A 26,262-nucleotide genomic window follows, 5' to 3' on the forward strand; every position below is an offset into this window, starting at 1 on the left:
TATTAAGCAGGCTGTGTTGTAGCTTATGGGCAAGTAATAAATTGTATCATGTATCTTGAATGTATCATAGATAAGCTGCTATATAATGATTGCCACTTCAGATAGCTGTGAAATTAGGTGATTAACTAGTTGTTACTTAACCTTCTAATTTCTGTATAAGTCTAATTACATGAAATAGAAGTTGGGGTTTTGATTTTTTTACTTACTTTGCTTTTCTGTTTGGAGTGTAATTGTAACTACTGTTGTGTAAATGATGGAAAATAAATGCATATGTTAAAAAAATAAATAAATAAACAGAACAAGAAAAAAAACAGAAATGACTCTCACTGACAAAATTAGAGGAGGTTAGGGTATGCAGATCGGTTAAAATATTTTAGACACAGTCCCCGCCCTGCTGAACAGAGTGTAAGAATCTGATAGCCTGTAGATTGCATCTGCAGAAACAGAGCTCAAGGAGTGAGCCCTAAATGGGCCTGTCCTCAGCCATCGATAATGAGGATTTCCAGCGGGCTGCTGCCAACTAGAGGCACCAGAATCCCCCTGTGCTTCACGTGAGCCTTTTATGTGAGGTGACAGTCACTTGGAGCATGTAAAGCAACAAGAGCTGAGGCTTTATGGAGCTCACAGACAGCCTGCCTAAACGGTTTCTTGCCTGCTTGCTAACAAATGTGTGTTTAACAAATGCCCATACTTGGGACAGAGTTGGGGCTGAGACTGGCATTCATCTTAACCTGGTGAGAGGTTGGGGACAGTAACCCCTCCCCACGCTATTCACCACACACTATTTTAGCCACCCCCAAGCCCCTGTCTGTCCCTAAGGTGAGGCAGCTCTGATTTGCAACCCTGGCTTTTCCTCAGACTGTTTGTGTGACCTTGAGCAACAAACAGGTTCCACCTATCACCTTTGTTTCACTGATAAAGAAACTGATCCTCAAAGAAGTTAGAGGCTTTGCTCAAGGTCACACAAACAGTCCGAGGAAAAGCCAGGATTGCAAATCAGAGCTGCCTCACCTTAGGGACAGACTGTTTCACTATAGCAAGCCCTGTCTAAAGAGCTCTTTTTACTTGGCCAGAGTGAGATCTAACCACTCTAAAATTCTCTAAACTAGCACAAAAGTTGCAGGCTTCCACTTTGAAAATGGATATGGAAAAGCGGCATGCAAAACGGGTAATTCCAAAATAGGTGTCAAAGAAAGGCCACATTGAAAAATGAGCCATTAACTTGCTGACTTGATGCTTTTTCATCTTTAAGGCATCACTCAAAAAACCAGGAACCTAAATGGGTTTTTTGACAGCAGATACTGACAGCATCCAAAGCAGCCCAAGAACGCATCAGATATCCAGTCGTGAACATACATACACCTGAAGGGAGTGTCAGAAGAGTGCTTTGTAAATGATTAGAGATGTTTCATTAATGTAATTGTAGGGTGGTGATATTTGAGTGACAAATTATACACTGAATTATAGCTGTAAGAAAAATTTCTTGTAACTTGAATTCGTTAGAAATATGTAGACCTTAGCTCTCTTTTTCATTTCATCAGCCAGAGAATTGTGTCATATTCTTGTTTTTCACCAACTCATTCTGTACAATAATCTGTACAAAATACAAATAATACTTTCTCAATGATTAATTTTTCCATCTGCAAATTGGGTAGATATTTGTTAGTCAAAATGGATTTCTAATATGAGGTACATTTTTGTGAAAGCAAATGGAGTCAATCCAGGTCATTGATGTTAAACTTTCTGTATGTTGAGTTGATTCCATATCATTGATGTTATTAGACTTTATATTTGTTTATTCTATATGGGTTGGACTTCCTTCTCTATATAGATTCTGTATAAATGCAAAGGAAGCAGGCTTTTGTTTTTTCCTTTTGTAACACATTCTCTTGCATTTCTTTTCCCTCCTTGACATTTATTCACCCTAGATATTTTTAAATATGCCCCCAACACAGCAACCCTAGAGCATTGATTTCCCAACCTATACATAATTTGTTACATCCTTGAAGTTGGGAATGGGAAAAAAAAATTTACTAGATCATCTCTTGCCAGAACAGGATACAGTTCCCTGATAATAGACCTATCTGATGTGAAATGAATACTACACTTGATCTCACCAGGTGAAGAAAAGTAGAAAAAATTCCCTGTAAGTTAATTCCACCACTCCCTTAATTATTTGTATTGTTCTCCTGCTTGGCTCCAGGCTTTGAGCCTGAGGATTCTGGAAACAGTATTCCCTCCACCGCCACTCATATGTGGCATACAATGGAGTGACATCTTCTTTCCCCTGCGGGTTGGATTCTGATAGCTGCCCACCACTGGGTACTGACAATCACCATCCACTTTGCTTTCCATAGCCATTGTTCTCTTATCTCCCCCTCTCTGTTGGTCCCCACTCTGTTTCTCCTTTTAGTGCTGAGGCTTTTGGAGTTTCCTCTCATTGCATATTTGTTTCAGATGACCACCACTGATTCTATCGTTAGTTTTCAAAGGTTCTCTAGCCACTCGGGCCAGGATCTATAGCTACCCCACCACCATGCCATCCTCCCAGGCCACAGACAGAGCAAACCCCAGAGGGCTGCATTTTGCAGTATTTCCTTCTGTACTTTCCTATTCTTAGTGTCCTGGGCCTCTCTATAAATGGAGCAATATATGACATTTTGAGATTTCTAGCATCTTCATGAGAAGACTTTCAGAAAAAAGTTTCTCAATAGCTGATTAGAGGATGAGATTCTTACTCGATCTCTTAGCCTACATTAAGAGAGATACACACATGTACCAATTAAAATGCAGTCCACCGATTTTAAAATAAAATTCTGTATCACTACAATATAACTTCTTTGTCTTTAGGGATTCTTCAATTCTGGAAAGGATTCAGAACACACAAAAGTTACCACCCAACACAATCTTGAAAAACTCCCACTCAGCCACTGTCCATCACCCATGATGTTTCATACTGAAATACTTTCTTCTCTCTCTGTTCTCAATACTCTGTTCTCTTCACTAATTTCCTGAATGACTCAATGTAGTCTTGTCATCCAGGGAAAAGCAGATAGCAAGAATGTACTGTACAGCTACTAAGATAATATGTATAATTGGTTGAGGACAGGCCATATGTCTCAAGTACTTGTAAATGTCAGCCTCAGAAAATGACATCTTTTGGCCAACATGTGACTATTTGCTTTATGCTACCAATATGGAGCCCTGGTCAGAGCAGTAAAGATTATCAGCTGAAGGTCACATTCAACCCACTCTATCTAGAGACAGTTTACTACATTTAACTTCTGGCTACATGTTAAAGAAACCAGAGTTAGAAATGATAAACAGTGGATTATAGGGGTTTACATAAGAAACGGTACATCTGTGATCAAAGAAAAGGCCTTGACTGTACATTAAAACAAGCAACAAATGAAGGTTCATTTTGACTTTTAAATTTAAATAAAATATTAAAGGAAGGTATGTATCATTATATTATTTTTAGCTTTAACCAATGTATTTGGTTAACAGACAAAACGTGGGTGGTGATAGTTTATTCCCTTGTGCCAAGGACTGCCATGTACCTGTAATGCTTTTTAAACTAGAAATCATAGTTCAGAAATACTTAGAGTCCCTGACACTTGTCTTAAAGACTTTGTTGGGTTGTTTTCTTCTTCCATGGAGGCTTTATGCCCTGGGCGATGAGGAGTGGAAGAAAATGGTAACAGGTGGTGAAGGTAAAGAAATATTAAAGCTCAAGGCATCACAATATTCTGTTCTACACGTGGGTTGGGTAGCAACAAACAAGTTCCCGTAAGAAGTCACACAACTCACTAATGATACAGCATCCCTTTAAAACAGATAATAAAAGATTTAGGTTCCTTTCACAAGCAGCTTGGTTAAGTCAATTAGGCAGAGAGGTGGTAATGGAATAGCCATGGCTGTGTGTACTTTGAGACTATGTGTGTCACCGAGTCACTTTACTTTGTACTTTCCACTCCTAGCCAACTTATGTTTAAGATGACTTTAATCAGGGTAGGCTATTAGCTTCTTCCTTAAAATGCTGACACCCTTTCTGAATGTCACTTGAGCTTTTTAAAAGGCAGGACCAGGCATCCATAAAACAGCAATTGTCCCCTGAGGTAGCCTTGGTACTTATGATTACCCTTTAGATGGTCCCACCCACTCCTCCATTCTCACTCTCTGTGCCCTGGTGGGGGTGGTAAGTAATGAGACTAGAGTGTGATGCAGAGTGCTCCCACACATGGGCTTGGGGATCACATGACTTGAGTTCAGGTCCTGACTCTCCTGCTTACAAGCTGTGTGATCTTCCGTGAGTTCTTTCACTTCTCTAAAGCTTTCATCACAATCCATTGGGCTCTCACTGTACTGTGCCAAGTACATAGTAAACCCTTAATAAACCATGATCATTATTATCATCCTAATAATAAACCTTGGAAGTTATTCTCAGAAAGTTCATAGACTATTAGAAGCTGCACAGAGGCTTGGAGCCCATTTAATGCAATACCTTCCTTTTGCAGATCACGAGGACAAGTGGGGGTGAAGTCACAGAGCAGAGCTAAGAGTAGGACACAGGATTCTTTTCCATTCAACCATGAAGCTCTCAGATTTCATGAGAGAGAACAAGTCATACTCAGCTCACTTAGATCAATAGAGAGAAAAACTAGTGATGACCCAAAGAACATTGGATCTGGGTGAGCTGAGGCCCTAGGGAGGCCCATGGTGATGTCCAAAGGGAGTGTGTTCAGGAGGAAGGGGAAGGACAGTCAGGTGCTGCCAGTGGCTAGTGTCACTTGGTCTCATTAGAGACTCGTGAGCAGATCACTGATAGGATTGGATTTACCAGTAGCCCTACCTTTCCCCACCTGTCATGTCAAATTCTTTCATCTGAAGGGATTAGACCCACTATGCTGAGTGTGCCGATGTTACCTTGGTTGCAACTCCATGCCCATCAACAATGGGGTTTAATAAGCAGCCTGGATAGTACAGAACCAAGGTCAGCAAACTGTGGCCCATGGACCAAATCCAACCTGCCACCTGTTATTATAAATAAAGTTGCATTGGCACACAGCCACACTCATTCATTTATGTAATGCTCTTGTGCTGTGATGGCAGAGTTGGGTAGTCAGAACAGAGACCCAAAGATGTGCGTATCCTAAAGTATTTTCTGCCCTTTGTAGAAAATATTTGCCAACATCTGGGATACAGCCTTATAGCTGCTTAGGAGACGGAGGCCCTGTCCAGGCAAGGGAAGGATCATCTGACTCCTTCAGGATATTTTTATGTCCCTGGATAAATGTGATTTCATTAATACAACTGAAAAAGAAATGTAGACTTAGATAGAATCCCCTTATAATTCAAAGCCACCTTTTCAATTGGCTATGAAAGAAAACTATCCATGTCCTCTGAGGTTAGGTCTGGTTCTGGCCTCCCTATTAATTTGGGGCACGAGGAAGATGGAACCAGTTGAAAAGAAACCAAGGCCATTCCATGCACTACTTGGATAGTTAAAGGAGACTTCTCTTGGGACACCTGGGTGGTTCTGTCTTTTGAGCATCCAACTTTGGCTCAGATCCTGATTTCATGGTTTGTGGGTTCAAGCCCCACATTGGGCTTTGTGCTGACAGTGTGGAGCCTGCTTCAGATTCTCTGTTTCCCTCTCTACCCCTCCCCAACAAATAAACATTAAAAATGTTAAAAAAAAAAGAGAGAGACCTCTCTTAAGGAATTGTGTGCTATCAACCAGGCCCTTGCTATTCATTATTTTATTCATCATAACAATCTTTAACATGTCTGATGCACATAGGTGCGATAGTTCAACTACCTAAATGCCCGCCTGTTGTAAGTATAGCTGACAGTGGCTTAAGTTTGCTCAATCCAGACAAAATAGAGATCTAAGACACTATTTTTTTAGAAGTTTGTACTGCAAAATACTATCCTACAAAATACTCATTTAAAACGCCCAGCATATTTAGGGGCGACTGGTTGAGCATCTGACTCTTGATTTTGGCTCAGGTCATGATCTCATGGTTCATGGGATTGAGCCCTGCTTCGGGCTCCGTGCTGACAGCATGGTACCTGCTTGGGATTCTCTCTTTCCCTCTCTCTCTGCCTCTCTCCCACTCATGCTCTTTCTCTAAATAAATAAATAAACAAACATTTTTAAAAGATAAAAAATAAAAAGTCCAATATGTAGAAACCTTTGCATACATCACTACTTTCTTGGAAATACACAAAGCCATTACCAAGTTATGGACTCTGAGAAATTCTGCAGTAAAGATCCTGTTCAACTTTGCTTAATGTAGTGTTTCACAAACACTTTATCATGGAATCCTTTAATTAACAAACAACATCCCATAAAACTAGTATTCCAAGAGACACACTTTGGGAACTGCTGAATGAGATGATGGTGGTGATGTGACAATGATGATGTTGACGGTGACAACTGATGATAATGGCTAATATTTATTAAGCAAGTACAATAAGCCAGACACTGGCCTGAGTATTTACATGTATTAATTCACTTAAGTCTCTGAACAACCCTATGAGACCAGTACTGTTATTAATTCCTCACTTGATAGATAAGGAAACCAAGTCACAAAAAAGATGAACAACTTGCCCCAAGTCACACAGCTAGTAAGGCCTGGAGATTATGAGCTCCTCAAAGAGAAGGATCAGGTATCAATTCATCTCTGCATGGCCTGCACTTTGCACAGTGCCTGTCACAAAGTGTATACCCAGGGAATGACAGTTGAATTGAATTGTAAATAAGATCCTGATAAAAAGGAGAAGCAGGGCACCTGGGTGGCTCAGTTGGTTGAGTGTCTGAATCTTGATTTCAGTTCAGGTCATGATCCCAGGGTTGTGGGATCAAGCCCTACATTGGGTTCCATGCTTAAGATTCTCTCTGTCTCTTTCTCTCTCTCTCTCTCTCTCTCTCTCTCTCTCTGCCCTTCTCCCTCACTCACACCATCTCTCTCTAAAATAAAAAAAACTTAAAGGAGTGCCGGGTGGTTCAGTTGGTTAAGTGTCTGGCTTCGGCTCAGGTCATGAACTCATGGGAGTTCGAGCCCTGCGTCGGGCTGGACAACTCAGAGCCTGGAGCCTGCTTCACATTCTGTGTCTCCCTCTCTCTGCCCCTCCCTGCTTGCATTCTATCTCTCTCTGTCTCTCAAAAATAATAAATAAACGTTAAATTTTTTTTAATTAAAAAAAACTTTAAAAAAGGAGAAGCAACTAGAATATGTTGAATAGAACATTTAAGATCTTTAAGTGGTATTTAAAGAACGAGAGCACTCCCTCATCATTTGGGGTTTCTGTTTGTCCCAGACAGGACTGTGCCCTAGATAATGTCACTACTATAACCCATTTTATATAGTGTAACCATTTTCATCTTTTATTTAATATACTTTAGGTTAATGCAGAAATAATAGAAAAGTATCAGTGTAGATCCTATTTAGCCACAAGAAATAATATTTCATTTGAAAGTGCATTAAATTAGGCTTTTTGAGTGGCATAAAGTATATTGAAAGAGGCAATACCACATCCATAAGAAACCACTCTATTGCCTTTGTTGGTAGAGTGGATGGAATTTTTTTAATGCAGTAAAATGAAAGCTACTGAGAATGGTCAATAGCAGCTTTTTAAATATTACAGACCTAAAAATATATCAAGGTCAAAATTAGTAGATAAAATACTGGTGAGTGTTCAGTGTAGATGTGAGGGAAGCCAGAAAGCACTAAGGAAGAAAAATCAACACACTTTCAGCTTTAAAAGGAAGAGAAGTAAAGGCAGCCTGAGAGAAGACTATGTTTTTGTGTCCTGCAAAATAAAAAGGAAAATTTATGTTTAACACTTTAGGAGATTTAAATGCAGTGATTAAATGGTATTATTTCTCATCACATTAACACAGAGCATTCCTGAATGATAATTATTATGATAACAGTCAACACTTAATGAGGGTTTACTATGCTGTTTTAAGCAACTTGTATGTGTAGCTCTAGGACATGAGTACTGTTATTATCCCCATTTTACAGATGTAGAAGCAAAGGCTGAGATGAAGTAGTTTTCCCATGATTCCACACCGGTATGGATTAAGGATTCAAACTCCTGTAAAGAAGATTCAAAGGCTCAAGGATGCCCACAGATCTGGGAAGCAAAGTAAATTCAAGGTATGTTGGCGATTCACTAGGCAGACCCAACGGGGCCAAACACGGCAATGTGGACTGGGGTCCTTGCAGATGGGCTCTTCCTTGTAGTCTGTTCCATGACTGGTTTCCAGAGGTTGTCATACATCTTGCCACTTAAGAAGCCCAATCATTTGAGACTGTGCATTAATCATGATCGGTGACGATCGGCCCCCTCCACCCACCTCTACCACCGGTGTGTGCTAGGATTTCCAACCCCTCGCACACACCCCCTCCACAATATGGTCAGTCACTTATGTTTATGCTGTGACAGTGCATCAGACTCCAAATATTCAGGAACTGCCACATGCCCTGTGGGGTTCAGAAAAGTCCAGGGGGAAAAAACTTTAAATGCTCCTTTAGAGAAAGCACAGATGATTCTATGTTGATGAAAGAGAAAGATGGGAATTCATACTAAAGCAGTGGGCCCAACATCAAAGTGTGGGAGCCATTCGAGAGTTAAACACAGAAACCCCAAGAGAGTACAAAATTAAGTATTGGGTAAAAACAAATATTGAAAGTTACCTTCGTAATTGTATTTGTGTTCCAAAATGCCTGTTTTCCCCTCCCCTTTATGAGGTGACTCTTAAGTCAGTGGAAGCAACCAAAGAATTTGTTTGCTGGGAAGCCAGGAGGAGACATAATAGCATACAGACTTTACAAGATAAATATCCAAGCCTTGGGAAGAACACTTGACAGGACAGGGTGTATTCTAAACAGATGGGTCAGCAAATGTAATTGGATATAAAAATGGAAATTGAATTTTGTTAATTGCTGTCATGAGCATATCAAAATCATATAGATTGAAAAACATCAAAAAAACACACTGAATTTTTGTAGACAATCATTTGATTCTTAATCATAACTTTGATTATCTTACAATTCAGCACAATTGAACAAAAATAGCTTCTCCCTCCTCAGTTGTACCTTACCAGCCTTCTGTCCTGTCTCACTGTGCCCCATGAGTCGCACTTTTCTTGAAGTTAATTACCAAGTTAGGGGTGAAAAATCACAAAAGGTCTGAGTTATTAAGCAAACAGGCTAGGCGTCACAGAGCTGATGTTAAAACACAAATATGCCTACTTACCTGGATGGCTCTGACATTGGAAACCGGCTGTTTCGACATATTCACAGGGTCTTATCCCTAAAAAAACAGGTGAGAAATTGTTAAAGGTGGCGGCATTCAGATTCTCAGTCTTGATAAATTAGAACTTAACTCATAATTCAGCTGGGCAGTCACCCGTTTCACTGGCCATATATTCTTTCCGTCTCAGTTTCCGAAGTTACTTAGAGACTCTCCTTCCTAATGCCTGGGGGAAAGGGAACACTAGAGCACCCGGATAAATCATTCAGGAGGCGAAATGCTGAGCCGCCTTGCCCCTGATCTACTGATAGGCAATCAGAAACTTGAAAGACGCTATCATCTCCTTCCCTGCCCTCCTGCCCCCACTGCCAAGAGCAGCAAAGGAAAGGGGTTGTGGGAATAAAACACCTTTGTCTGGGGCCTCAGAAGCTCTCCGCCCGAAACTGAACTTCTGATCTGAGTGAGTTGCTGCCAGGGCTGTGTGTCAGCCCACTGGGAGCTCCTCCTCTCCACGAACACCCAAAGAGAAGTGGCCTGAACTACGTTTTCAGTCCTGCGACGCCCTCCGCTCACTGTGCACATTGTCTGTGCTCACTGTCCCGGTCCTAGGAGGCGCTGTGAGCATGGGGCCACCTCTCCCAACTGCAACTCGCTGTGCAGATCCCAGGACCTGTCAACACGGGCAGCCGCAAGCCTCACCTGTCTTCTCTTCTTTTTATTTTAATTTTTTTTATATTTATTTACTTATTTTGAGAGACAGAGAGAGACAGAGCATGAGCAGAGGAGGGTCAGAAAGAGAGGGAACGAGAGGATTCCAAGCAGTCCCCACACAGGGACAGGGCAGGGCCCAAGGAAGGGTTCGGTCCGACGGACTGCGCGATCATGACCTGAGCTGAAATCTAGAGTTGGACTGAGCCACCCAGGCACCCGTGTCTTCTCTTCTCTTAACGCAATAGCCTCAGAAGGCAAACAGGATTTACATGACTGTGACATTTCCCCACGATGTAGCAGTGCTTCCTTCCCAAAGGACTCGTGCTTTCTTTCAGACCAGGGGACCTGGCTTAGAGCACAGTGACTAGTGGCCAACGCTTTCCTGGCACCAGGGGGACAGGGAACAGCCTGGCTCCGGCCTGTTAATAGCACATGTAAGTGTTGTCTTGGCTAGGTCTATAAAATGTTAACGGGCCCAATGGAAAAAGGTGAATATTAAGTGAATGAAAAACATACTGCTACTTAAACCCAAAGTATGAAATGGGTTGAGTGACATTCCTCTACCGACTGGTGTAAATGCATGTGCTAACCTGTGAATAAATGAACAGACAGCAATGTAGGCATTTGCTACAAGTTCTGTGCAACCTGGCCTATGTCACTCAACACTTCTAGGTCCCTTTCCTCTCCCTCAAATTTTACCTGATTCACAGGCTGTGGTGAGAATCAAAATGACGTCATGTTCCCCAAAGTACCTTGTGAACAATGAAGCATGATGCAAATATTTACTGTTTTATTGCCACTGTCCACAGCTAGTGACTTTTCAGTACTTTACTGATCTACAGCTTCAAGTATGGAGCAAGAATTGATGGGGGCACCTGAGTGTTTCAGTCGGTTGAGCGTTCAACTCTTGATCTCAGCTCAGGTCCCGATCCTATGGTTTGTGAGACTGAGCCCTCACACTATGCTGACAGCATGGAGCTAGCTTGGGGTTCTCCCTCCCCTCCCCTCACTCCCCTCCCTTACTCATGCTCACTCACACACACACTCTCTCTCTTAAAATGAATACACATTTAAAAAAAATTGATGTAGTGATGCCTCTCACCACTTGTGAAGAAAAAAGAACTGAGAACTCTGAAAAACATTTTCTTTGAGATCTTCAAAGTCTTGGGGCACCTGGGTTGGTTAAGCGTCCAGCTTCGGCTCATGTCATGATCTCATGATTCGTGGGTTCAAGCCCCGCGTCAGGCTCTGTGCTGACAGCTCAGAGTCTGGAGCCTGCTTCAGATTCTGTATCTCCCTCTCTCTCTGACCCCCCCCTGCTCACACTATCTCTCTCTCTCTCTCTCAAAAATAAATTTAAAAAACACATAGATCTTCAAAGTCTTAGGCTGTATTATATGAAATCAAACAATTACATAATTTTTAAATCTCTAATACATCCAAATATAAGTCTTTGGAGTCACATACATGAAAAGGAAATTGGTTTTTAAGTTTCAACTGCATGTTTTGGCAATACGTAGATATATAGACTCCATCCAGAAGAGCCTAGTTAGAATTATTTTCATTTTGGTTAAAAAATTAAAAAGCAATAAGAAATTGAATAATTAGGAATGCATTTTTCTCTGTGACATTTTCATATAGATTTCTGTCTTTCCCACAGTGTCAAAGAATCAATGAAAGCTTTTAAATTTTTGTATCTAGGATACATAGTTCAATTTCAAAAGGCAAAGCTGAGCAGTTTAATTTTTAATGTTTCTATTCCTCAAAAGCTATTAGAAGTCATGCAAAGCAATAGTTCTCACAGGACTTTAAACATCTCTGTGTGTCGTTTTCTCTTTGTGTGTACAGCTGCAGTCTAGCCAATATTACTTGAAACTTTAAAAAAGTTATTACTATACATCAATTTGAAACATGAGAAGTAGGAAATTTGTTTTGACAATAGCATGTTGAAATGTAAAACAAAAATAGGCAATGAATGATTGTGTTATTTATATGGCATTGATTTTTTGAAATTAGGCTGATTTTGGTTTTTTTTTCCACTAAACTACAGGATTGCTTTGTTTTTTGTGGACCTCAGAGGTTAAAAGATAGATCTACCTTGGGCCTAGTCTCCTAGATGGCCTCTGTATAATCTCATTTGCATATGAATCCCTTCTTAACATATATGTCAATCTGCAAAGGAGGCAACTTTAGAAAGTTGGTCAGATCCCAGCTCTCATTCCTTGCAAACAGGCTCCATAGCATTTGTGTCAATCAGTCCTGCAGCCGCTCCCGCTGTCCTCATTATTTGCAGAGAAATCAGGGCAGAGCACGCTGATGAATAAAAATAGACAGCGTTCCCTGGCCGCTTCCCTGGCCCTGCATTCACCTCCGTGAGGGATGCAGTGTAGCATGCACCTTCCTTCTTTATCTGCACACCTCGTCTCACCACCAAAAAAGAAAGCTATGCCTTAGACGCACAACTCTACTCACAGCTGGCCACAGCTTTTCATCCAAAGAGGTACTCTTTAAAGCACTCTATTACTGTGTCTCCTGGTTCTAGCTAAAATTTGGAAACACGGAAAGTTTGACGAGACATATGTTGACTTCTGCAAAGCCTATACTATAATGGAAATGCTTGCCAGCTTAGCACAGATGGGTTTTCCTGGAAGATCTGCAGGTCAGTGGGGAACTTTAATGGTCTGTATGCTGAGTCATATACAATATGCCTCTGCTGATGTTTTGATTGGGAGGCACCTAATATCTGACTTCTAAATAAGACTTTTTCACTCACTAAAACTTTGTCAACATTAATATCACTAATTTAATACGAAGGGATTCAGAGTAAAATAAATCCATATCTGGATAGAAGGGGCTTTGTTTGTTCTTTTTCAAGGTCTATTAAATGGCTGAAGCTCATTTTCACCGGGAATTATCTTCTGTCCTGCAGCTAAAAATAATCCCCGAGAAGGGCGTAGAAAGATGTTCAGCTGTCTGAACTGACTAACTCCATATTCACTTTGCCTGAAATGTGCTGAGAGGCAAAAGACACTCATTGTTGCCATGACTCAGAACCTGGTGCCCACCCAGAGACAGACGTGCGCTGCCGTCCACCCTGCTGGGCGCGGGGAACACAAAGTGGCGCTTTGACAAACATGGCTTCGGAATGTTAATCAATCCGAACGTTAATAGAACTTTATCATTGAGGACAAGCCCAATGCTTAGGGAGGGGGCAAAGCATTTTGTGCAACAACTCCGGCAATCATTTTCATTTAGGTAAATCAGCCTTCTGCTGCTGCAAATTCTCCTCATTATTTCTAGGTTTATAACCCGAATCACTCTGTACCTGACTGACTGTAACTCTGGCCATAAGAATGAAAATGACATGATGTTTAGGGTCACAGTCATCCTGTCTGGACTGTGGAAATTTTCATAATTTCACCATCAATGAAAACTACTCTTAGTTCCATATTCTTTCAAATGGCTTCCTCCCATACACACACAACTTATAAAACAGAATCAGCAACACCACCACTGAACAGTAAATTTACAAGGAAGCTACATCCACTAGTTACAAGCCTACAAAGTTTTAAGTAGTCACTTCACGTGAAGTATCAAGGAAATCTCCTTCAGAAATTCCAGCTGCCCCAGCCGGGTCCTTCTGCTTACCTGCTTTATGTATTTGTTGACTGCCTAAGGAACGTCCCAAGCAGCCAGGTGCAAGAATACAAGGCTCCTCAGAAGGTGGAAGGGACGCCCGGTGTCCTCTGAGCTGTGATCTCAATTCCGATGCTTTGCATGTGGCTGAAATAGCTGAAGTGTTCCGTGCCTCACCCGGTACTGAGAGCTGCTCCCCACTCAGGGCTGGAGGGAAACTCGGTTTAAGGCTAAGTGTTAAAGAGAATTCCTGTCATAGCTCACAGTTGTTCTTCCTAAATATAGAGTTTGATACAAGCCATGTACTGGCTGCCTCCGAAAGGCTTGACCGCGCTGAAAGCAGGGCTCAAATGTCAGCCGGAAGGTGGCTACGGAATCTTACTGCCCTCCTAATCTTCCAGAAGATGCTGGCAGCACTTTCTCACATGTTGAGGGGACACAGTGAAGTTTGAAAAGTAGGAAAAGTTTCTATCTTTAGCGTTATTACCCAGAGGCCAGAAAATGAGGGGTGTTCAATAAAAACTAGAGAGAAGCAGCGTGGCACCCGGCTGCCTATCAGGGGCACAGACACGCAGTAGTGTTTAAGTCCTAGCTTGGTCACTTAGGAGCTGTTAAGATTGTTTCACGATCAGCACTCAATAAATGGTCACCAAGTGATGGTAATTATAATATTGTGTTGAAGTATAAGATACCACCCTTTCTGTAGGCCATAAATGGTCCCAGAACAAACCATTCAAATGTGGTTCCAAGGCAGAGTCCTTGCCTTCTCTGCTCTCCAGCCTCTATTGGTGACAATGATTTTGATCACAGAGCACAGGAGACAACAGCACAAAACAAAACAAAGAGGAAATATCTGTTTTAAGTATGGCAGGGGCTAGGACCCGGTAGGAGGCAAAACACGTTTTAAACTGAACACTGCCAAATCCTAAGACACATGCTCATTATTTTTGTTTTGGTTTGATTTTGGGGTTAAGGAGGTTTGGGATTTCTTTCTTGTGCTCATCATTTTTAATGCTACTTTTTTTTTCATTTTTAAATGTTGTTGTTGTTGTTTTTTTTTTGATGGAGAGAGAGAGTAAGCAGAAGAGGGGCAGAGAGAGAGTGGGACAAAGGATCCAAAGCAGGCTCCTCGCCTACAGTCTGAGAGCAGGGATCTCAATGCAGGGCTTGAACCCACGGACCGCAAGACCATGACCTGAGCCAAAGTCAGAAGCTTAACCGACTGAGCCACCCAGATGCCCCAACACTACTTTTATTAAGCCATTGATTTACTTTGCTTCTTTAGTCTCTGGAACTTTACACAGAAGTTCCCTTCAGTAGAAAAATCAAACAGAGCGAGCACACTTATAATCCATCCCCTACATGAACGTGACTCCAGGTATGAGTCCCTGACAGTGTGGCCAGCCAATGAACTACTGCCAGCAACCATCTCCTCCCAGTTCTCTCATTATGTGAGGAAAAGAAGGTCCTGTTCATATAAGCCCCTGAAGGCACGTTTCTGTTCCCTGCACCTGAACACATTCCACCTGGAAGCAACTCGCTTGTTTTCAGGTTGGTAAAAAGAAAAACTTTCTGTAGCTAGGAGGCCAGCAGATCATTGCAGCTCATCTCAGTTTGGAGCTCACCTTCCCATTCCATTCATGTACTGTTCAAACGAGTCTTTAAAGTTCAGTTTAAGAATCATGCTTTGAGGGGCTCCTGGGTGGCTCAGTCGGTTAAGCCTCCAGCTTCGGCTCAGGTCAGATCTCACGTTCGTGGGTTCGAGCCCCGCATCAGGCTCTGTGCTGACAGCTAGCTCAGAGCCTGGAGCCTGCTTCCAGTTCTGTGTCTCCTTCTCTCTCTGCCCCTCCCCCTCTCATGCTCTATCTCTCTCTGTATCAAAAATAAATAAAACACTAAAAAAATTAAAAAAAAAAGAATCATGCTTTGAGATCATGTGGCACCTAAAGTGAGTTATTTATCACTGGAGAGGAGAATACACTGAGCGCTTTACTATTTCTCCAGATATTTGGGTACTCTTAGGTATCCAGAGCTCTTCACCAAACAGTAGGTGGCATCACTCCATGGACAAACATCACCGTGAGCCATTCTTGACTCCTTGCCCTGCATCTGGTGCACCAATTCTGCCACAGTCCTTTTGCCTTCAGAGACCCCTCAATAGCCAGTGGTGATGTGTATGTCAAGGAAAGTGCTCCTGGCAGCAATGTCTTGTACACAGGGCTGGCCCAACATGGGCATGGCTGCTTCTGAGGAAGAACTGAAGGGAGCTGCGTTGCCAGGACTCCTTTGGTTGTAAGAGACAGAAACCCAAAGTGAACTAGTTTCAGCCAAGAGGGGGTGTGGCAGATACTGTCGATGCCTTTCTCAATATCAGCTGCGCCCGCCTGATCTTCCGTGCAGCTGTAGACAGTTTCCAGTACACGGCCAGCTTCCCACCTCAAACGCCCGACTCTCTCTGCCTCTCTGTCTTCACGACGGGGTGCCTGGGTGTGCCGCAGGCATGACCCATAAGTGCCAGGGAGCAGACACCCTAGGGGTGGTGGTAAATGCTCCAGCTCCCTGTCTTCTCGTCGAATGATTCCTCAGTGTGATCTACAGTTTCCCAGAGGTCCCCAGCAGAATCGCCCATACTTAAAGACTATTTCTTTTCCCTCTCCTTCCATTTCTATCCTCCCAGTAAGAAATGGACTCATGTTGTGCCCGTCCACTTGGTAATTGTCACTCACCAATCCAGTTACATGTTACTGTGTGCCTGGGGCTTCTTCTGTTATATAGGTTCCTTAAACTGACAGTGACAACAGTAGTAGAATTTCAAGGGGCTGTGGTAAGAGGTCAAAGACAAGTATTTGGCTTCTTGGCGCTTCTGAGAGACCACACCTGGCAGGGCTCTTCAGCTCACTGCTACAGCCCTCTCTGGAAAGAACCTCATCCACAGGTGTGAACCCCAAAGGCCTCCTTTATGCTAAGTGACATTGCCCCTGGCCAGAAGTTGGGTGATTGACTCAGGCTGGGGGCAGTTAGAACCCTGGGATTTTAAAGGGTTTTTTTTAAAAATGCTTATTTATTTTTGAGAGAATGCAATCAGGGGAGATACAGATAAAGAGAGAGACAGAGTATCTGAAGCAGACTAGGATGCTGACAGCATGGAATCTAACATGGGGCTCAAATCCATGAACTGAGAGATCATGACCTGAGCTGAAGTTGGATGCTCAACCGACTGAGCCACCCAGGCACCCCAGAACCCTGACATTTTAAAAACTGGAGTTAGAGGAATGGATTTGGCACTCTCTCGGGAGGTCTGAATTCTTGGGTCTGAGTTTCTGAGGGTCTACCCCTACCACAATATGAAACTCCAATGAACCTCTTCGTCTTGATTTGGATTGTCTCAAATCCAGACACAGACAAGGCTGCAAGTAATGGAATATCTGAGTAGCAGTGGTTCAGTCAGTAGAGTAACTTAGTCATCTCACAAGCCTAGAAACCTGAAGGGAAATAGTTCCAGATTGGTTCAGAAATTTTATGAAGTCGAAAAACCCCAGGCAATTTCTAGTTGTTTACTCTGCTACTCTCAAGTCAGCTTTTTGTCCTCTTGCTTCTTACCTCTTGTTCCCAAGATGGCTGCCACAGCTCCAAGAATCAGGATCTTCTACTGACATCCAAACAAGAAGGAATATCAGGGATTTTGGGAAAAAGAGCTTTCCTCTTCTCAAGGAAGAAACCTTCCCAGAAGCCCCAGCAGACCTCCCCTTACATTTTGTTAGCTGGAATTAGATCTCATGGTTGCAAAGGAGAAATGAGAAAATCTGCATTTTATAAATAACAAAACACTTTGAAAAAGGTAAAGTCACTTGACTAAGAAGTGTCTGAGTCAGAACCATAATCTACATCTTCAACCCCCAAATTCCAGACGTTTCTTCATGTTCCCCTATGCAAATCAACAGAAAGAGCCAGGCTGTGCCTACCATTGCCCAACCCCTGAATGTCCTCATGGAGAAGACTCTTATCGTGTGCCACAAATTACGGGCTTCTTTCAAGGTCCTCTTTGCTCAGTTCTACTCTATTGTAGATCTGCCTACAGTTTGGGCAAAGAGTAAAATAAATCATATTATAAAAAATTTTAAGTGAGTTAATAAATATTTGTACCATTATGTATAAAGATGTAACCTCAAAAAAACTTTGTATGCTTATCTCTCAGTCACTCCCAGCTGGAAGAATAAGATTTCATTTATTTATTCATAGATTCATCCATCACTTATTTTATTAAGTGCTTACTATGATTCAGGCACTGTGCTGGACATTGAGAGTTTAAAAATGAGTAAGACACAGTTCTGTTCACCATGGTGTGGTAGAGGAGACAATAAATAACAACTTGGTTATTGGATTTATGTGCTGTATTGAAACTGCTATAGGAATTCACAGGACAGTGCGCCTCACTCTCCCATGGTGCTCAAGGCTTCACAGAGAAGGATAGGTTTTAGCTCAATGTCCTGAGCTTCTACTAAATGCCAGCACTGTTCATTCCCCACCGTTACTGGGGAGAAAAGAGTGAATAAGCCTATGTTCCTTCTGTCAGTACTTACTGTGAGGAAAAGAGGGTACAGACCAAGCTAAGTAAACAAATAGCAAGGTAATTGTATATCCTATGAAGACAAACAAAAGGCTGAGTAAGAGAATAAGCTGGGGGAGGTGTGGCAGGAGCAGCATCTCTCAGAAAAGTAAAATTGACAGAGCAAGAAAAGAACATCACAGGCAGAAGAAACTGCATGTTCAAAGTCCCTGGGATGGAAAAGGATATTCTCAGGACTCCAAGAAAAACAATGCAGCCCCTACACAGTGAAGAGCAGCATGAGACAAGGTGAGAAAGAGAGGCAGAGACTAGCAGGTACTTCATCGGCGGTTTTGACAAAGGATGCTGATTTTTTTTCTAAATGTAGTAGGAACTCCTACAAGGTTTTAAGCACTGGGGTTGCCTGATTTCAGCTTTAATGAGCTCACTCTCACTGCCATGTGGAAAGTGGACTCTACTAGGATGAGCAGGGAATAAGGGAGAACCATTAAAAGGCTAGAGATTATGGTGCCTGACCAAAGGCATTGACAGTGAAGATAAAGGCAAGAAGGGAGGTGCAAGATGTATTTTACTAATAAAATCAAAAGTAGTCCTGCTAACTGATCGGATGTGGGAGGACAGAAAAGAGAAATGTGGTGCTTTGGGGGTAGGAGTGAAGTAAGGAGACACATCTGAAGTGCTGGACATAGAGCCCAGCACGTAGTAAGCTCTTAGACGGGGCATGAAGAATTAGAAAGCCAGTGCTGGCCTCAGAGGGCAGCATTTCCACAGACTGTGGGGGCTGGCTCCAAAACCAGGTCACTGAGGGTTGTGGCACCAATGAAGAGTTGACGCTGAGAGTGGACCCGTCTCTTCTAGACCTGTGACTAAGAATGGAGAAAAAAGATTGTACTTGGGTTTGGAGATTTCCAATATAGAGAGAACTTGGGGAGGGGGTTGCTGTGTCTTATAACAGTCTGAACAACATTTAAACCTGTTGAGAAGCCAGAGTGACAGAGATGATCAAGGTCAAAAGGAGGTCACTGGATAAGCAAAGTCCAGAGGATGAGATGAAATCTTGCCCGTAGAGGCAGGAACACATGTTCTTTCCTCTGAGGAGGAAATAAGCTGATCCCAAAAAGACTGTAAGAGGCTCTGTGGAGTTGGGAAGGAGGAACGGGGGAAACGGAGGCCACCTGCCAGTCTGCCTCACCTTTCTGAAGGTCTTGAACAAGAAACCAGTCGTAGAGAACAGCGAAGAGCTGAAAGAAGCACCCAGCAGTGTTGAGGATCCAGCTGAGGTTGGAAACCTTGCTGCCTCAGACATGGCTATTTTGTCAATGAGGTGACTGCTCTGTGAGGGGGTTAGTTCTGAAGGACACATGTCTTCAGTTGGGTTCCTCCAGAAGCAAATCTTGATACGAGGATTTGTATACAAGTGATTAATGAAGAAAATGTTTCCAGGAAAAACTGGGGAACAAAGATGAGATCTCAGGTCCCATAGAAGTATCTTCCTTTTGATCTGGAGTGTAAGAACTTATGCCATCGAGTTGTCCTAACCCGGGCAAAGGAGTGTGGCTGTCATACTCCTGTACCTGTCTGTCATTTCTTCAGGGCTGCCCAGGGGAACAAATTCCCAGGGCTTTGGGCTCTCCTTACCAGCTGGAGAGGCCTGCTTCAGAGGCTGGAGGGCAGGCCTCAAAAAGAGCATTAAGGTGTTGAAAGCAAAGGCCCAGTGAGGCCAAGAGCAGACAACAAATGGGGAAGTGGGATTTGAGGGGGTCTGGGCCAGGCTCCATCATTATCTGCCCAACACAGCTGTCCTTTATGGCTCATAGGCCTAGCAAAGTTGTTCCAACTACATTGGCATCTTGTATCTAAAAATCCAAGTTTATTTAAAACAATCTTACAGGGATGCCTGGGTGGCTCACTCAGTTGAGCATCTGACTGTTGATTTCAGCTCAGGTCATAATCTCAGGGTTATGTGATCAGGTTCCATGTCGGGCTCTGTGCTGATGGTGCGAGCCTGCTTAGGATTCTCTCTCTCCCTCTCTCTCTGTCCCTCCCCTGCTTGTGTGCTTGCTCTTGCTTGCACTCTCTCTCTCTCTCTCTCTCTCTCAAAATAAATAAAAACTTTAAAAGAAATAATCATACGAAGTTATATTATTCCAATGTTGAGCGCTGCTGTTTCTTAGTAGTCATTTTCTATGAATGTTGAAATGGACTATTTTTGCTGAGCTTTGGCAGCCTATAAATGTATTTAGAATTACTTTTTCCTTCATTGTCACATGAGACCCATAACCTGGCTCTTTTTCGGAAATAAGATAACTCTAGTCCCTTTGGTGACACATGGTAGAAGGGGGAGGGTCCTCCTGCAGGGTCTGAAGCAGTAACAGTAGTCACCTGACACATGTTCCAGAGATCTGGAATGTAACAGAAACTTCACTGCAGCCTGTGTGCCCTTGAACAAAATTTTTACCCAACTGGAATTTTACCCAAGGTCAGGTTCTGTAAAACTGGGAAGAATCACAGTTGCACCGTATACTGTGCAGGGGAGTTTCCCAGTCTCCCTTCCTGCCCTGCGAAGTTGGGGTTTTTCGAACCTAGATCTTGGAACATAAGACAAAATCCTTGTAAATGACTGGGTCCTCCTAGAGAGAAGAAGAAGTAAACCCCTGACTTACAGCACGTTGCATAGGCCGTGCTGTGAATTTAGCACTCTGTCTTCTCTTCCTGGCACATAGGACACTATATTTTCCAGGCTCACTCAATTGGATCAGGCCATGTGACTGAGTTCTGACCAATAGGATGTGGGCCCAGTTACTATAAGCCCATGGCACTCCAAGTATGGTCTGTACAACAATGCCCATTTGTGGATTGTTACCAGTTTGCAATAAGCTAATACAGAAATTTTAAAGTAAGTAATTAGGGACTTTTATAGCAATTTGACATTACCCCTATATCCAATCAGCATTTCTTTTTCCTAGTAATTCATTTTTGTTACATTTTTATAAAATATTGGCCTGTGATTGATTTAAAAATCTCATCCTGAGAAGATTTAAGAAGCACTGCTCTAAGCCGTTCCAAGCCTGACCTTTACAAGCATCCTGTGCAATCCAGACCTGTCTCCCCCATCTGTAGCAATCTTAGAAGCCACTGCTCCTGGATGTCACAGCCGCAAGCTGCAGAAGGATCATTAGACCCACATCAGACTCGGAAATGAATGACAAATGGATGTTCACCATGTAAGTCTACAGATATGCAGGCTTGGAACTGGCATGGCCTAGGGTCATTTAACTTATACAAGGGATTTTTGCCATCTTTCTGTGAGTTGAACCAGCTGGGGCTGGAGGCCCTACTTCCAAAATGGGTGCTTCACTCCCATGTGTGACGCCCTTCGGCAGGGATGGCTAGAGGGTGAGTCAACTGGGACTGACACCCAGAATGCCTACATGTGGCCTCTCTAGGATGGTGCCCTCAGAGTACTTGGCTTCTTACATGGAAGTTCAGAGTTCCAAGAGCAAGTGATCTAGTAAAAAGAGGCCACATGACCTTTTACATCTTGCCTTGGAAGTCACATACCTCATTCCCGTTTTACTCTGTGGCCAAAGCAGTCACAAGCCTGCAGAGATTCAAGGGAAGAGGACATGGACCTCCCTTGCTATGGGAGGAATGCCATAAAATTTCTGGACATATTTTAGTCATTTTTTAAGGCTGAAACCCTTTTATTTTTTTTAATATAATTTATTGTCAAGTTAGCTGATATACAGTGTATACAGTGTGCTCTTAGCATCAGGACTAGATTCCCATAATTCCTCGCTTACATACAATACCCAGTACTCATCCCAACAAGTACCCTCCTCAATGCCCATCTGGCCATATTTTAAAACCTCCTAACCAGGATTATGATTTGTGGTTCTGGTTCCATATTGTCTTATATTCCTTTCAAGCCATCTGAACCAGAGCCTTACCCATAGCAGGATCCACAAAGTGTATATTGATGATAAAGACAGGGGGAAGCCAGGCATATTGCTCCTGTTTTGAAGATAACTGAGTATGTGGTCATGGGAATTTGAGTTTGCAATAATTCAGATTCAAAGAGTCACATTTTTTACATTTTAATGTCTCTAAAATTGACACTTGTTACAATTTATGGCATCTTAAAATAATGTTTAGCAGTACTTTTTGTTTCTTAGGGGTACATTAGATGACCATGTACCATCCACCCAGTAGCTTATCAGTTGAAATACAATAACTGCCATGGACTCAGTATCTACAAGATGGAGCCTTAGCTAATAAGAAGCAATAAAAGGAAAGTAAATGATGGGAAAATGCCCGCTGCCACTGAGCTAAAACTGATAAGTGGACAAAGGAGGCCTGATGGACAGCTTGCAGTCAGTGCAGTAAGACATTCCTAACATTTTAAGGAACCTAGAAGGACATCATGTCCATACTCTTGCCCAATGACTACCCCACCAGCACACTTGCTCTAAATGTTTGCAGTGTCTAGACACCCCCCCACACACACATTAACATAGCCCATGCTATAATAGAAAATGCCGTAAACCTTGGAGAGGGGTAGTTGAAGTTCATATCTGGGCTCTGCCATTTCCTACCTCTGAATTTCTATTTCTTCATCTGAAAAATGTGTAACTATTAATAATAACACCTACCATGAAGGAAACCTGTGGAAATAAAGTACAGGACCAGGCATATAGTAAGTAGGTGACCCATCAATGTTATTTTCCTTCTCTTTCCTTTCACTAAACTCTCCCATTGTTTCACACTTGTCTATTTTCTCGAAGCCTTGAGATAATCGTCTTTGTTACTTTGTAGGCCTTGAGTCTCTGCTTTTTAAACAAAATTATTGAGAATGTTCTCAGACTATTTCATATTCCAAGGTCCTAATCCCAAGTCTGAAGAATCTGACAAAGTGGGTCCCATTTTAACCTTATGAATATTGTCATCAAGTTGCCCATGGGCTGACCTCCTACTCTTTCTGAAGGTTTTCCCAGCTGTCTCACTAAGCCATTCAAAGCAGGAGGTATAGGGGGCACCTGGGTGGCTCAGTCGGTTAAGCACCCAACTTTGGCTCAGGTCATGATCCTACCAAAGGTGGGCTCAAGCCTCACATTGGGCTCTGTGCTGACAGCTCAGAGCCTGGAGCCTGCTTCAAATTCTGTGTTTTCCTCTGTCTTTGCTCCTCCCCACCTTGTGCTCTGTCTGTCTGCGTGTGTGTGTGTGTGTGTGTGTGTGTGTGTGTGTGTCAAAAGTAAATAAACATTTTTTAAAAAGCAGGGCTGAAAGAACATATAAAAGAGGCTACCAATTCAGAGGAAGAAAACAGCGCAAATTCAGTCATTCATTCAACAAATATCTTTTGAGCATCTACCATGTGCCAGAAACTGCACTACACCATGAAAATAAAGCACTGAAAAAGACAGGCACATAACCCATCCTTATAGTGTTCATGGTCTATGGAAAAGACAGTAAATACAAAGTCACTGTGAAGAGGGGTGGCTTCACTCAAGGCAGAGAAATCTAATCTAGCTAGAGAATCAGAAAACGAATCTGTATTAAAAGCAGACCCTGAGAGAAATTGGCTGCAGGTAGTTGCTTTGGGAAGCCATGCCTAGGAACAGGAACAAGGGAGCAGGGAGAATGAGATGGAAAGATTTTTATAAAATCCAATGAAAGGTGCCATAGTGAGCAATTTGCCTTTGTGAGCAACTGAGGCTCAGTCCTGTTCGGGACCCTTCAAGAAACCCGTGTGGAACACACTTCAGAGCTAACCCACCAGAGGACAGGAAGCCACAGGTATTCACCCACTGGCTCTGTCCTCCATTCCTTGAGGGCTGTCCCCAGGAGCATTAATGCACACACTTCTGAGTTGTATCAACATCAGAGTTTCTTGGCCAAACACTACTGTCATTTGGGGACAGATTGTTCCTTGTTCTGTGTGCAGGGGATGGGTTCTGGACATTAGAGGCTGTTCAGCAGCATCCCTGGCCTCTACCCACTGTATGCAAGTAGGATTCTCACACACACACCAAAGTGTGACAACCAAAAACCTCTCCAGACACTGCCAAGTGTCCCCTGGTCTACATGCAGCTGAGCGAGACTGCACTGCCAGAACATTCCCTTAGTTTGAGGACGAAAAGGACGCTGGAGATGAGGGGTAAGCTATGGGACATGGGGCTGAGCATCAACAGCAGCCACTGCAATTTCCCCGAGGAGGTGCCAGTGGTTAAATGGCGACTTGAAGAAGGAGTAGGAATTCCCCTTCAAAAGTGGACAGCCAAACTGGAAGCGCACCGGCTTTGTTGATGATGGAACCCCAGCAGCCAGCACAATGCCCAGGGCCATGTAGTAGGAGCTCAGTTCAAACCTGGGCTTCTTCACGTTGAAACAAATGTGGAGAAACATAACCTATGTGAGCTAAGGGACAGAGTTCCATGAAAACCTTCTGTCTTAAATATACTACCCTCACTCCCCAAAGGTGCAGCCCCAGAGGCACAGGGCTTGGCAAATGGAACATTGCTTGGCTGGCTTTTAGCCCCCTCGGCCCCTGTGTTTAGTACCATGTATATACAGGAGCCTTGCCGTAGGCCCCACCCTGCACCCGCCCCTCCTTTCTTCATGCCTCCAAATCAGCATGTACAAAAGTCTGTGGCATGTAGGGAAGAGGCTGTAGTGTGTAATGGAAGAGTGTTGTCACATCACACAGCTTAATAAACAACTTTAAGCCCTTGTCCTGATGTCCTTGGCTCTTCCTGCTGTGGGCATCACTAGCTACCTTTCTCCCCAGGCTCTGCATTTGGCCATGTTGCTCTCTCTGACCTGCTCTCAAGTCTCTTTGTAGTTGTCTCTGCCTGTGGTTCTGTATTCACTTGTGTCTTTTTTTCACTCTTTGTCTCTGTCAGTCTCTGTCTCCCCAACTTTTGATCCTTCCTTCCAATTCTTTGTCTCCCCCTTTATTATGTTCTCCCTCCAACATGGCATCCCACCCAGGGCCATTTGTCCTGCATTAAAAGGTTTAGAGGGGGATGCCTGGGTGGCTCCATTGGTTAAGCATTGGACTTCAGCTCAGGTCATGACCTCATGGTTCATGAGTTCAAGCCCCTGGTGAAGCCCCGTGTTGGGATTCTCACTGGCAGTGCAGAGCCTGCTTGGGATTCTTGCTCTCTCCTCTCTCCCTGCCCTTCCCCTGCTCATGTTTTCCCTCTCCCTCTGAAAATAAATAAACTTTTAAAAATATATTTTTAGAAAGGGTTGAGGTGGGGTGGAGTTGAGCATCTGACTGTTGGTTTCACCTAAGGTTATGATCTCATGGTTCCGTGTGTTCAAGCCTCACATCGGGCTCTGTGCTACCAGCATGGAGCCTGCATGGGATTCTCTCCCTCCCCTCTCTCTCTGCTCCTCACCTACTTGCACTATATTTGTCTCTCTCAAAATAAATAAACTTTAAAAAAAATTTTAAAGCTTTGGAGAATCAGCTCTAATCCCTGAAACAAATATACCCACCCCAAAGAATGGGTCTCTTTCATCGCACTTCCTCCTGCACAGGTGGAAAGCTGTGGCCTTCTGCATTTAGAAGGGCCAAGACAGCGTAGATTTAGGTTTCGAAAAAAAGTCTGGCTTTTTAGGTGAACCTGCATTAGGTGAAGAAGTTTCTCTGATGTCCATGAGTTGGCGGTTTGGTTGGAAGCCATAACTCCATAATGTAATAGAGTCTGGTTTGCCTCCTGTGTGCATCTATTTCCCTTGAGGACCATATCTGGAGGTACGGTGGGGGAGATAATGAGTAATAAAAGATTAATTTGGATATTCCTAAGTCCCGGTAAGAACTTTCTTTTAAGTTCATATTTTTTTTGTTTTTTGTTTTATATTTTAAAATATTTTTAATTTAATTTGTCAAATTGGCTTCCATACAACACCCAGTGCTCACCCCAACAAGTGCCTGTCACCTCAATGCCCATCACCCACTTTCCCCTCTCCCCCACCCTCCATCAACCCTGTTTGTTCTCAGTATTTAAGATTCTCCCTCCCTCTCTGTAACTTTTTTTTAACTCCTTCCCCTTCCCCATGGTCTTCTGTTAAGT

At 43.0% G+C, this 26,262-nt stretch overlaps 1 protein-coding gene across 1 annotated transcript in view; it reads right to left on the reverse strand.

Annotated features, from left to right (window-relative positions):
• The window catches only part of SMPX (small muscle protein X-linked), a 24,255-nt gene extending 10,407 nt beyond the window's left edge, over positions 1 to 13,848 (reverse strand). Inside the window, exons 1-2 of the mRNA XM_029930955.1 lie at positions 13,627 to 13,848; positions 9,271 to 9,327 (exon numbers count right to left, since the gene is read on the reverse strand). Of these exons, the coding sequence (XP_029786815.1) occupies positions 9,271 to 9,309 (39 nt within the window). The 5' untranslated portion in view covers positions 9,310 to 9,327; positions 13,627 to 13,848. The remainder of the gene's footprint in view (positions 1 to 9,270; positions 9,328 to 13,626) is intronic.
• Positions 13,849 to 26,262: the final 12,414 nt, after the last annotated feature.

Source organism: Suricata suricatta, chromosome X, assembly GCF_006229205.1.
Source record: "Suricata suricatta isolate VVHF042 chromosome X, meerkat_22Aug2017_6uvM2_HiC, whole genome shotgun sequence".
Lineage (NCBI taxonomy): Eukaryota > Metazoa > Chordata > Mammalia > Carnivora > Herpestidae > Suricata > Suricata suricatta.